Source organism: Erpetoichthys calabaricus, chromosome 17 (assembly GCF_900747795.2).
Source record: "Erpetoichthys calabaricus chromosome 17, fErpCal1.3, whole genome shotgun sequence".
Taxonomy (NCBI): Eukaryota; Metazoa; Chordata; class Cladistia; order Polypteriformes; family Polypteridae; genus Erpetoichthys; species Erpetoichthys calabaricus.
The window spans coordinates 99,937,752-99,951,780 of record NC_041410.2 but is presented as its reverse complement, the minus strand read 5'-3'; the positions used below and the strand labels follow the sequence as shown (position 1 = coordinate 99,951,780).

Below are 14,029 nucleotides of genomic sequence, written 5' to 3'. Positions count from 1 at the left end.
TCAGATTATCACAAATGTCCCAAGTTAAGGCTCTTCTGGTTTTCTTCTCTTAAGGATTTCACACAAGAAGAGGAGCCATTAATCTTAACACCGTGAGGTTCAGGACCACCACGTCGTGTACCACTGGGGTCAGAAAGTTAAAAGGGCACTACGAGAAAAGTGGGAACAAGGGAATTAAAACTTTTAGGATCAGCGGAACGGTGTCCTCGACAGGGAACTTCTGACCCTGCTAAAACACCACAAAGAGTGACGAGGGTGACCCTGTCTGTGCGGTGGGCGGCAGCGGGACGGTCTCAATTCGCCGACATTAAACTTTACACGTCGGTTTCCATGAGGCTAGGAGTTCTGTGGTTGGGTCCAAGTCAGGAGTGCAGAGAAGTTTATATTATGTGTGTACCCTCACTAATCTACACTCCATGGGTGACAGCAGGGCCTTCAGCTGTATAGCGCCCAGACTCTGGAATGACCGACCGAAATGAATCAGGTCAGCTGACTCCATGAAGTCTTTTAAAAAACAACTCAAAACTCATCTGTTCAGGACGGCTCTTAGCTCTACGTGACTTTATCACCCTTCTCTCAGTTTACTTCTCAAGATGCTCGTGTAACCTGTGTGTGTGTGTGTGTGTGCGAGACCATCAGTTATGGTGTCTGTTTTGTTTCTCTGAATTCACTGTTGTAATCTTCTTTATTTATTTATCTGGTTGCTATATACTGTACACCCTGCCGTTCTTTCTTATATTCTGTAAGTGCCTTGAGCATGGAAAAGGCGCTATATAAATAAAATGTATTATTATCAAAGTATAACACACAGGAAGTAAAAATGTGAGGTTTGGATACACAATGGGTGGTCGAAAAATCGAAAGTTCACCTTATGAGAAGGATTTAGGAGTCGTAGTGGACTCTAAACTATCGACTTCCCAACAGTGTTCAGAAGCCATTAAGAGAGCTAACAGAATGTCAGGTTATATAGCGCCTTGATGTGTGGAGTATAAGTCACAGGAGGGGACGCTGAAGCTTTATAACACACTGGTGAGGCCTCATCTGGAGTCCTGGGTGCAGTTTGGGTCCCCAGGATACAAAAAGGACATAGCAGCACAAGAGAAGGTCCAGAGAAGAGCAACTGGGCTGATTATGGGGGGCTACAGGGGATGAGTTATGAGGAAAAATAAAAAGAGCTGAATCTTTATAGTTTAAGGAAAAGAAGATGAAGAGGAGACCTGACTGAAGTGTTTAAAATGATGAAGGGAATTAGTGCAGTGGATCGAGACGGTGACTTTAAAATGAGTTCATCAAGAACACGGGGACACAGCGGTGGACTTGTGAAGGTGAAATGTCACACAAACATTAGGAAGTTTTTCTTTACACAAAGAATGACAGACACTTGGAATAAGCGACCAAGTAGTGTGGTGGACAGGAGGACTTTAGGGACTTTCACAACTCGACTTGATGTGGAGTGGACAGGACTGGCGAGCATTGCTGGGCTGGATGGCCTGTTCTCGTCCCGATTGTTCTAATGTCAGACTTGACACGCTGAGCCGTATCAGCAGCACAACACTCTCTGTGCCGTGTTCTCCATTCAGCGCCTTACACTCTCTCACCAATTTAGGAACATCGGAGCTCACATTTGATCCTTCATCGCCATCTCTTAGACTTATTTCTATACATTTGTTCCAACTACTTGCACACTTTGTAGCAGTGCTACTTTATAAGAACTGCATCTCCCAGCAGTCCTTGCAGGGGCTGCTGGGGTCAAAGGAGGTTTAAAAGAGGGCAGAGGGCAAAAGGAAAAAAAAGTTTGATTTGTTTGGTGCGTTGTGTGTTGTGTTTATCTATCTGTCGTTGCTGCCTGCTCTTATTGGAACTTTAATTAATCATTGTGACCTTGACTGTATTTGTTTGTTGGGGTCTGGATCGTCTGTCTACCTGTGCACTGAGGACTGTGTTGGATTCATTGGTTTTCTGGAAGAGTGGAGCGCTCCTGATTTCATCCTCATCATCAGTAACTACCGGTAGGATTGTATTTTTCCTTCACCCTTTCAACATACAGATCGCTGGACTTAACTTGGTCACTTCTCATCTTCATCCGGTTTGGTTTATATGGACTTTGCTGTGTGGTATTTGTGTTTATATGTTAAATGTAATATCGCCGAATGGGTCAGGGGTTTTATTACTGTTTTCATTAATTATTTTTGGGTCATTATATTTGTAATTGTTTGCCTTTCCCAGTGTGCTTTATTGGTCTCTGTTGTGAGTGTGTGTGGGTCGATCCAAGGCTGGGGACGTTGCTGGGATCTCTTCTATTAAAATAAATAAATCACCGTCATTGACGGTGTGAATCTTAGTGGCCCCTGACCGCTACAGCTTACTCTTAGTTAACTCTTCCCGTCTCTTCTCCTATTTATTGTGAACAGTGTTCTTGTGTATTAATATTCATAACAAAGCCATGATAAGCCTGACGGAAATGCTGCGTATACAAATCACATAGAGAATCGTTACGAGTGTCAAGACAAACACACAATCGTGAGCTCGGAGGAACACTGGCGGGGTCCGGCTCTCTCTCGCTAACAGCAGACCGTCACCTTTACTTTACATAATAAATTACTCAGTTAAACCTTCCAATATCCCACCAGTAAATCTTTAGCACCCACCCAGTGCTTTAATGGCAGGCGCCCCTCACCTACGAACTGCGGTCCCTTTATAGCACACCAATAGGTGGCGCTACAAACTCACTCCAAGTGAAGACTTTTCTTATTTTCCAACTAAATGTCTGCCACAGTGAACATCACGTCACGCACACCGGCATATAACAGCAGCAGCGTCCTCAAGCGAAAAACAAAAAGTTGCTTTACACCGTTTTCTTCTATTTCTTTTTATATATATCGGCACCAATAACAGCGAATGAGTAGAAAACGCAGTGCGCAAGAACAAGTGTCTGTAAGGATTTGGGTAACATGGAGTTCTCAAACCAATAAACAGAACAAAGTCTGAAAGGCCGTAAACATAAAACATGGAGTTATAACACATTTAATTCTTTTTTTAAGTATGTCACAGTGTTTGACTTCAGCTAAGCATCCAGCAGAACAAAACGAGAGACACGGCGAACTCTCTAGAAATTTACCTCCGGCTCCCCAGCGCTTCACCCGCCCGCCCGTCCGCCGGCCGCGACTCGCCAGCTCGACGTCACAATCAAACTGCGCGCCACTGAAGGGAGCGGAAGAGAAGCAGGCGCCTGGGACAAACCATTGCTGTCAGAGGGGGAGTTCACATAGAAGGCAGAGCGCACGACATGCTCTGCGTCAAATAATTTTTATGAAACTTAGTTATTAATTACAATTATAGAGTTAAATTATATTTACAATGGAAGGCAAATGAGGTGGCAGATAATTTTGTTAAGGTGTCCAATGCTACCATATGCCCTCCCCCCGTTGTGTACGTGTATTTCCGCGTCCTCGTGGTCTCGTGTCCTGTTATTATCGTTAAGTTTTTCTCATTCGCTGGCCTTCCACAGCGCCCTCTGTCGGTTCACACACGCGTTTGCACTTTGCACTTCCAATCCCCCAACCCAGCGCAGCATCCCGTTACCGTAAATACAAATCCAGACGTGCTGAATGTGGCTGAACCGGGCCGACCACCGAGCGCTGAGGTTTCAATCCTCCATTTGGAGACGCTGAAGATAAGGAAGCCAAAGACTGTAAAGTGCAGGAGCACCTAAGATGGCCTCACAAAGACATTCAAGAAAGGCACAGAGCCGAACACCACGCGACTGGTTGAGCGTTCTGAACTCTCCTGGCCGGCTGGCCATTTGCTGAGTCGCCCAAGCGGGACCCAATGAGGTGGGTGAGGTGGGCATCAGCAGACTCCACCCCTGCAGTTTACTCACAGCACAAACTGAAAATGCAGTCTGCTTTGCCAACAGTCAGAGGCAATGGGCACAAATAAGGACCCCGATGCCAGTTGTGTCAGGACGGCCTCTATGCTGGCTGAATGGTCCCTTGCAGTTCAGGTCACCTACTTTTGCCAAGCCCATCAAATTCTGCTTATGTCCCTGCAACCCACAAGGGCATTTGGTCCCCAAGCCTGCCTGTAGTCAGCGAGCTGCACAATGAAACTGTCACTTCTTGTCATTTGTCACCAAGCTCTTGCAGATGTTTTATTTCTGGACAGTGACTGACACGGCTGGAGATGTGCATGCATATCTTAAACTTGTGTGACACGACGCATCCTCCATTGTTGTTACAAATAAGTCACCCAGCTGGGGTCCCCAAAGAGGATGTCACCATGTGAGGGCCCTCTGGTCAACCTGCACCCAGTATGTTGGGGCATGAAGATAAGAAGCCCACTTGTCCTTTTATGGCCCATCCATTTTCTAATCTAATTATCTACTTTAAGTTGGCACAAGGCAAGAATCAATCCTGGATGGGGTGCCAAGATGGTGATGGGCACACATTCATAAACACACCAGAAGTGCCCAGTTTAGATTTGCAAATAAAACCTGAAGGGCACATTTTTGGAATGTGGGTGCAAAATCCACAAAGATACACAGAGATCAGGCCAGTGCCACGCGGGCTGGGTCACTGGCACTGTCAGACATTAGCACTACCCACTGTGCCACCCTGCTGTAGACTGGAGTTATTCCAAAATATGTGACATTCAGAAGATGTGTGCGCATTTCACAAATGTCCTTGTGTTGGGGGCCACCGCACTCATCTGGTTGTCCCATCCTGGGTGTCTTTTGGACAAAAACATCTGGGAACGGGTTGAGGCCACTTTGGACGGCGAGCCTGGAGGACTTGGCCAGTTCAACCACCAGTTCTCCTGGTGACAGTGGGCTGGCACTGCCAGGTGTTGTAGCTTTGGGGAGCTTCTGGTCTTTCTCCTCCATGCCATTCTGAGCCTTTGGCTGATCTGGTGGTGTTTTGACCCTGGAAGTACCCTTGGGACGGACCTTAAGAGGGCATCGGGTCCTCTGTCAGGCAAAGAGTTGGGCATGGAATGAGGATGAGGGGTCACCTGGCAGAGTAAAGAAGGAAGGAGAGGAGGCTGAAGTCTTAAAAGGGTCTGAGGAGATACAAGGGGAACACCTAGTTGCTGGTAAAGGTGGTCCAGCTGAAGAAAGTAAAACCAGTGGGGCTCACCCCGTGTCCTACTCCTTCCATTATAGTCTTCCTTGTACTCCTAACTGAGCGTCCATTAAATGTCCTCTTCTTGAAGTTCTTGACTTGTCCAGTTTTATTTGGGCTGAGGGTCTGCTCAGGTGGTCCCCCCTCTCATGTCACTGTGGGTCCTCCACATTTCGATTCTTCTGCTGGACCACCCAGCTCGACCTCCAGTGCTGCTGGTTGTCAACTTTTGTGTCACCAGGCTCAGCCTGCCTAGCAGCTCATCTGGCCAGCCATGCCACATTAAAGCAGGGGGTCTTCCTCTTTGTAACTTCTCCTTTTACAGAGTTGTGCTTTTTTGGACAGACCCTCGTGTTTGCTCTTGTGGTTATCCATCAGCACTCTGCATGCATTTTAGCACTCAGCGCATCCCCAATGGTGCAGTCGAGCTTCACCCACACGGAGAAGAAGACGCACATCGCCGACATGGCACACGACAGCATCTACGGGAATGACTTCTTAATGGAGGAGACGGGGGCACAGCGAGGTGAGGGGCCTGATAGGCTAAAGACTGCTAGGCAGGCAGATGTGAAAGGCGCTATATAATAGACAGATGGGAACGACATTATGTAATAGGTAAGTAAATAATAGAAAAGGTGCCATGTAACGGACAGATGTGAAGGGCGCTATATAATAGACAGATGTGAAAGGCGCTATACAGCGGGGGGATCTTTAGACAGACGTGTCCAGAGCTCACTATGTGACTTCTCCTCGCTCTTTTCTTTTTTTTGCTCTTCTCCTTTCTCTGTTGTACTTCTCTGATTTTGATTTTTTGTCATTGTCACCAGAGCCCAGTGACACTGATGAGTTTGATTATGAAAATGTCAGCACAGAAGGCCGTGTGTTTGAAGAAAAGCAAGAAAAAGTGGAGGAGAAACCAGCAGGTATGGCGTTGCATCTGAGGGGTTCATTGGCACTCGGGGTTGAGTGGTCTGCCAACAGTTCAGGGGGTCCCGACTGCTATGGAGGGCTCATCACATGTTGAGGTCCTTCTTTGACTTTATCTCTCCAATGACAAGTCTCGCCTGTGGTGCCATCTTGAGGGTCTCGCTGCGGACTTTTGTGTTTTTTTCTCTCTCTTTCTCTTCTGGTTTTCTTTTGTTTTTCTCGTCACTCTCGTTGTCCTCCTCCAGTTTGTGTTCTTTCTGTCGTTAGTGAATTGTGTTTGATGGCGGCGTGGAGAGGAGTCTAATTCACATCTTTGGGGGTCTGTAAAGAGCTGATGGCGCAGACACCGTGCCCCTTGGCTTTGTCCCCTCGTTGTCCTCTTTTGGATTTGTGCCCCTTAAATCCTTTTGCTTTTCTGGATTTGGACCCTTTGGGCTCCAGGATTTCATTTCTGATATTCAGTTGAGTTTATTATTTGAATTCTTGGTGGCAGTTTTGATATTTTTTACTTTTAGATTTTGAGTTTGCTGTTGGGGTGACATTGTTAACAGTGCGGACCCTGACGTAGGAGCCCTCGGACCCCCTTTGGTCTGCGTGTGTCGTTTTTAGGATTTCCACACGTTTGCTCTTCACTTGTGGTGGAATGTGCCGCACTCGGCTGCACGGGGGGCTTGCCAGACGCCAACTGTTCTCGTCCCTTTGTGGTTTCGCTCGCCCGCCTTTATCTTTATTGTGACACTGGCGGGATGTCGACTTTGGACTCAGGTGGACATTTTTCTTTCTTTTCTTCTTCTTTCTTTATTTGACGAGCCCACTGTGTCGCCATTCCTGCTTATGATGTGCCAGTTATGAAAGTGACCACCTGAGGAACAAAAACTTGGCCGGGCCCACACGCTGAGGTGGTCCGCATACACTTGATGGCCTCGGCATTTGGTGACTTGCATATTTAACAATGTGACGAGCTCGGTGACATGTTGGGCATGTTGAGCAGCACACTCCCTTTGTCTTTCACTTCCTACTTTGTGGTGTTCTTCTTAATGGGTTGTGCTCATGGGAGGTGGTCTCGACCGGGCGGACCCCGCAGTCTCAACTGTACTGACTTTTTCTTTCTGTGCCAGTGGAGACCCCACAGGGTGCAGCTTCTCTGTGGCTCTCCTGATGGGCAGTGGTGCCCACCACATGCAGCGTGCAGTTTAGCGCCTCGGCTCTTTGTCCTCCTGACTAAGGCTGATGTTTCTTTCACGTTTTCGTTGCCCTGCAGATGGTCCTCGGAGGTGGCACTGCCCAATCTGCTCAGTCTACGTGGTCCATGGTGTTGGCATCGCAGTCTGGATAGCCGTCCTGATCTTGATGTCCTTCAGCTGTGAGTAGACATGGCAGAGCAGAGAAGCCCCCCACTGCCGGCTCTGTGAGGGGGTCTTCCTCTTTTTCTGTCTCACACTAATCTGCCGAGCAGGTCACCTTCCTCTGCCTCATTCGTCTTGTGTGCCGCTGTTTCCTTAAGAGGCATTAGCTCTCTGGAAGTGTGTTCTTTTCAATTGTGGCGTTTTAATTAACCCTAATTTAAATAATTATAAATAAAAAAGGTATTATCCCCCCAGCATGCAATATGACGGTTAAAAGATTACACGAGAAGTATAAAGGATATTCGAGCTCTTTAACGACGGGTTCACGCGGTATTACAGACGGGAAGCTTATGACAGACTCTACCAAGCAATGTGGGTGTGTTGACCTGCGCAGTCTGCCATCATTCGTCGCCACGCTGAAAGGATTTTCACCGGACAGAAGACATAATCTTCAGCTTCAAAGTGTGTTGGCCATAGGTCCATCCTTATATTCGGGTTCCTCCATGTGCAGGCTCTTGGCTCCGGATCCAAACAAGGACAGGACAGGACTCAAACCCCACCTTCAAACACACAGGAGTAGCACAATGCCCACATGCAGTTCTCATTCTCCCAACAAGGACAGAGGATGGTGTGCTGACAGAGGACAGACATATACTGGTCTGTCTTTAGGCTGACCATTCAATCCTCCAGTTGTCTTTGGCTCTCTAGTCCTGTGCTTGGCTCGGCAATTCTAACTGCTGATGCTGTGCCCCTGTGTGCCATACTTGGTCTGGCTGTATGAATGAGTCCATACCAGTGGGCACAGAGAACAGTGGCATTAAACTTAATAACAAAACATATTATAACAGCCGCTGCCTCTCTGCGTCTGCGTCACCTCCATTGATGACTTCAATTAAGAAAACAAAAAGCGAACGCGGTGGGTGCAGACCACGCCGTCCATCCACGGAGCGGTCAGCAGGGTCCTGGGGGTCACTTTATCTGAATTCATGTCTTCCTTGAGGTCCTCTTTGAATTTGTGCTTTTGCAGGCCTTTAATAAAATTTTAATAAAATCTCTTTGAGCTTCCAAAGTCACAGAACGCCAAACGTGAACCGCAACACAAAAGCAGAAGGAACTGTGGAGTCTCGTGTCCGATGAGGGGCTGTCACTGTGACTGAGGCCTGAGTCTCAACGTGTTTACTAATAAATCTTTCAAACGTAACAAATCTCGCTTTCCTTTCTTGGTGTTGTGGTGCTGGGGTCCTCTTCTTGTGCTGTTTGTATTAGGAAGGCCTGCCCCTCGTTTGACGGGCCTGTGCAGGCCAGAAGCCTGCGTTCTGAGTTTGGGATAGTCGGCCTTGGTGAAGCAACTTCTGGAGGAGACCCTCCACCATTATGAGAAGAGCTGAGGACCCCACAGGCAGACTGAGGACACCTAAACCCTTAAAGAGGAGAGGAGGAGGTGCCACCACATGCCTTCACACCTCCATGTCCCGGGGGGTCCCACAGAGGGTCACTTTCAGCTCCCTGAAAGCCACGTAAAGTTTTGTCCTACCAGGTTCCTGACACGATGTGCAGCTCAGGTGAACGGAGGACCGGCACAGAACAACACAGACACACAAGTGGAAACTGTAGTCCAGGGGGTCACGTCTTCGTCCAGCAGTGTGTATTAACAGAATAGACGGGTGATTGCAAGCCCCCCCAGAGTCTGTCAGGTTCCTTTCAAAGGGCCCACTTGCTCAGTCCTCTTCCCAGCAGCTCCTGCCCCCTCTGAAGCTGTCCAATAGTGTCATACTGCCGGGGCTGATGGGAGATGTAGGACATTCCACGTAGTGCTGCCACACCAGTATCTTCTACTCCTAGTTGAGTGGACATCGGTAAAGGACAATGTGACACTATTCAGATAAACAAGTGAAGAATACATAAGAACTAAGAGGACACACACTGTGACATGTGTTGTCATTTCACTGGTCCGCCAGTAACCTCCCAGTTCTTTATGTTGACGAGTTAAAAGTGTCCAGCAGAAGGCAATCACCGGCCAGTTACAGTGCTGGACAGTGGGGTGGGCTGCCCGATCACGATGGTCTGACTTGGTGGCGTCCCCCACTTAACTCCAGTGACGTACTTCTGGTGTGTTCGTTAGACGAGGTGGGCTCGTGTTTGTCCCTCTGGTGTCCCCGTTGTCACTGAGCTGCTCAGCCTTTCTTCAGAGGTCGGCCCGACATGGGCACTTCATGACCTGAGCCCACTAGAGCTTCTGTGCCCCCGTCTCACCCTCTTGTTTTCTTTTTCAGATACTAAACTGTTGTGCATCCTTGAAAACCTGCAATGCAACTGCACCAAAATCCGTAAGTACTTGAGAGGGGCCTTCCTGTCGAACACGTGCACTCGGTGGTCTGCAAGGGCCCCCTGTAAAGTCACTCAGTTAAGACCCTCTATGGCTATGGTTGCTCCCATGTCACATTCAATGTCCCGTCCACAAAGATTTCAGTTTCCTCCACAGGCCAATTTGTGGACCAGTCAGCGTTGGAGACATCAAGAATCATAAATGAAGAACCACGTAGGTGGGGTCTCGTCTAATTGGCCAGCACTGAGCCCTAATCCCGGTGCTTCAGGAGGTCCCTTTGCTGATGTCACCTGAAGTGAGTCGCCTGTCACTTTTGGCTCTGGGTTTGCGACTTGCCAGGCGCTCAGAGCTCCTCTGAGACCAAGAAAGAGCATTGGCCTGGCTGGTCCTAAACTCAAGCAGAAGGCCTCCCAGCCTGCAAAGGCCCAAAGGAAGTCCTCACAGCAATGGCAGGCGCGGCCGTGACAACAATAATGAAACAATAGTCATAGATTTAAAGGTTTAAAAAGGAAAAGGCAGAGCAAGAACAACAGACGCTAAAGGGACACTCAGGTCACCTCTGACAGTCACAGAACATTCTAAGGAGCGTCACACGTGTGAATGAAGCCCAAAGTGACAAACTGACAGTCAGACATAGAGAGCTGAGCGAGAGCAGCAAGGCTCCTTAGGGTCCTTCAGCGGGGGGCTCAAGCCCCCTCCCAGGTTCGGCGTACAGTCACAAAGTACACAGATCGTCATCCTGATGGGCCTGTCGGAGTGGGCATCGGGCACAAGGCAGGAGCAACCCTTCATCGGGGTGGCACATTTATTAAGAAATTCCAAAACAGTGCAGCACATCGGGCCATCTGTGGAGGTTCTCAGTCTTCTCAGTGCTACCCCACCTGGCCTTGGTGGCACCCCATGTCAATGTGCCACATTCTCTTCGTTTGCAGTGCCCACTTCCCAACCTGTCTGTCCTCGCCTCACCAGTGCCCCCTTCTGCTTTTCTTCTGCTCAGGTCTGCCCAGCTTGTTGTTTTGTAATTTGCTTCTCTTTCTTCTTCTTACCCAGGAAACTGCTAAATAAAAAAGCAGAAGAAGATGACGACACCGGGGGTCTGCACAAAGGGCACAGTGAGCTCTCACGAGATGAGTGGACTGGCACTCTGCTTCTTCTTTTTGGTGTGAAAATTAACTTTTAAAAATAAAGTGAAGTGAATTGCATTCATCGCCTCTTGTGTCCCCCGACAGTAAGCCCGCTGGCATTGATGACCGCCCTGTGCTTCCTTCCCAAACTATCAAAGCAGATGCCCAGCAGATGCCAAGGGTGCCCCAAAGTGTCTGACAACGCAGGGATGGTGGGCTTTCCTGACCACCACAGGAGGCATAATGGACGGAAAAAAACAGATGATGGAAAGGTGGGCAGAAAGTGTAGGCTTTGAATGGACTGAGGTCAGGGCATTAGAGGGGGCAAAAGGAGACCATCAAAGCCAAAGGGGCACTGAGGAGATCAAAGTTCAAAGCCAACATCCAGACCCTCAGCAGGGGCCACCATTATTCAGGGGTTTGTCCCAAGCTGGCACTCCTGGAGCTGCAGGTGGGGTGCGATGACACTAATCAGGGGGTGGTGGCTGAGGGGGCTCCCCCCCTTGTGCTTCGAGTAGTGAGAGACACGCTATAGGAATGTAATCAGTGATGATTATTGTCATTGGGAGACACCATGTGACTTGTGTGCCACTTCTGTGGCACTTGTGTGGCAAGCTGCAGAGCCACAGTAAACATGAGGAACACCCAAAGCGCTGCAGGGCACGTCACAAAGCCAGAAAGGCAAATGGAGTCATTGGGCAAATGACAACAACATTAATAAAGGACCTCAGTGTCACACAGGAAAGGGCCAGGAGATGGACAGGCAGGAGACAAATGGGGACGTCAGCCCGTTGTGACCCCTAATCTCAACGCTAATCTCTGAACTTCACTTTCCAGATCATTTGTGGACAATGAGAGGTCCTGAAACAGCAGCCTTTATAGCGTCCTGCAGGTGACATCAGAGGCCACCACCTCTGGGGTCATCAGTCACAGTAGCAGAGCGATGACACCACCAGATGGCAGTGCCTGCCTGCAGCGTCTCTGTAGCTTCAAAAACGTAAAACTGATAAAAGTTTAAACAAAGACATTCAGTGACATCTTGAGAAACAACCAGAAGAACAAAAACAAAAGGTGAGTGGCCTGAGATGAAGGGCATGGAGCCCTCGCCTCACGCCAGCCTCGCCATCTCCTACTAAAAAGCCTTTTGTATGCCGCTGATTGGCAGATCAAGTGACCAAAGTGACCCGCTCAGTGTCACAGAGGGAGTGGGCTGTCAGCCTTAACCACTAGAGGGCGGCGCTGCTTACACCACAAATATGTCCACCCAACACAACGAAGCCCCCGACTCTCCCAGCAGGCTGTGGGCTCATCCAGTGACCTGCTGGGGGACCCCCCCATCTAGAGGTCTTCCCTCTGTCATGCCATCTGCCTCCTTACTTGAGAGCTGACTGGCTGGATTGTCAAGGTGGCACTCCCTGCCCAGTGTGACCTGCGCCCAATCGGGCTGTTTAACATGAGGGTCACAAACTCACCAACCATCTGCCGACTGAACTTACAGAAGCCCCCTTGGCACTGGCATTAATATGAAGACCCTTCACGTCAGCATGGCGTTCTCGTGTTAGTGCTGATGCAGAAGTCATTTTGTGTTTCATATTATCACAAAATTATAAAGGGTGCCACCAGACCTGGGCACAGAGAGCCCCACGGGCACCAGACCCTGGGCACAATGGAAGTCCAAGGGCCACCGAACTGCTCAGTCCTGGGACTTCTGAGTTTTTGCTCCTCCCGGCCATCTGCCCTCCAAAGTTCACGAAGGCTCCAGGAGAAGACAACGGGATGAGTAGCTCGGCGGGCATCGCTGTCCGGAGTCAGGTGGGCTTAACTTCAGAGCCTGATGTGGACTGCAACATATGAAATGACCGCTGGTCACCATTGTGGCTTTGAGGTGGCACCATAAGCACAATGTCCTTTATACTGCGCATTTCCCAGCGTTTGTGCCACTGCCAGTCATCATGTTGCGGTGTCATATGAGGAACCTGAGAGTCACGCCAAGTGCTGCAATGTCTGTGGGGGGGGGCACTATATAATGTCATCAGCTGAGTCACCTCGAACTCCACGTGTGACACCGATTGTGTCAGTCAACTCACTGTGGGGGTCTGTGACTGTCACTGCAGATAAGTGGTGGTGTGTCGTGGCCTACTGGCAGCCATTTGTCACCGTCCATTAATGTCATTGACATGGCGTCTGTTAAATTAGAGACTCAGTGACACATTTTTTGATGTGATTGATGAGTGTTTATTTGTTTATTTATTGATTTGTTTGTTTGTTTATTTATTTATTCCCCAAATCTCCAGTCAGGCCCTTGCCTTCCTCTGCAGCCCCCTCTTTCTCGCAGACCCACAGCCTCAGCTCCGTACACAGGATGTCGTTGATCCTTCCGTTTTTCGTCAGCTCCCCACAATCCTCGTTGCCCGCGTTATTCGGCTCACCGGGTTCCCAAAACCTGAATAATAATAATAAGAAGAAGGAGACCACCAGACAACATCATGACTTGAGCAGACACTGACCGTGGTACAGCAGAAGGGGGCACTAGAGAGCCGAGACCACGCCCATGGCAGGACCCTGGAGGTGACATTTATAAGTGAAGGTGACACTGGAGCTCAGGTCTGAGGGCTTTAAGAGCAAACCGGAGCAGAACAAGCAAAGTGAGACCACCCAGCAATGGTTTTGAAGAGAAGGGGCCTGTGGGGTGAAGTGGGGGCAGAAGAAGCAAGAAAAACAGGGAGAACCTTCGGGGGGGACGACATCCTGTAAAATGACCAGGAGACGTGTGTGGGGGCGCTGCTGAGCTCATCTGTGGTCTTAAATTTAAGAGCGTGAAGCTGAAGAACTGAAAGAAACATCAAGACGGCGTGGGAATGACGAGGACGTTAGGCACTTGAAAGGCTTGTGTGGTGACTTCAAGGTCCTCCAGCAGGCCACAGAAATGTGACACGGGATTTAAAAACAGAACGACATGAAAGTGAAGTCACCCACCGCCCCAATCTGCGGACCTCCAGAGCTCCTCCCGGCTCCACTGTGGCTATGAGGAGGTTTGTGGTGGGCTTATCTAACTCCATCAGGTGGTCTCCAGGTGCTTGGAGCTCCGGACTGCAGAGGTTTGGCTCTCACAAAGCCACCAAGATCACGTAAGGAGGTCCTGAGGCCGAAAAAAATCAACAGAGCCACTCCAGATGTGGTCCCTGG

At 49.2% G+C, this 14,029-nt stretch overlaps 1 protein-coding gene across 4 annotated transcripts in view; it reads right to left on the bottom strand.

The window, feature by feature from the left end:
• LOC114667402 (hepatic lectin-like) overlaps nt 1-14,029 on the bottom strand; it is a 46,907-nt gene that overhangs the window by 25,269 nt on the left and 7,609 nt on the right. For 2 of the 4 annotated variants that reach the window (XM_051920556.1, XM_028822695.2), the window contains one exon: nt 13,055-13,286. The exons of the other annotated variants lie outside the window; for them this stretch is intronic. In XM_051920556.1, the coding sequence (XP_051776516.1) occupies nt 13,115-13,286 (172 nt within the window). In that variant the 3' untranslated portion in view covers nt 13,055-13,114. Of the gene's footprint in view, nt 1-13,054; nt 13,287-14,029 lie in introns of those variants that run through there. 4 annotated transcript variants of the gene reach the window in all.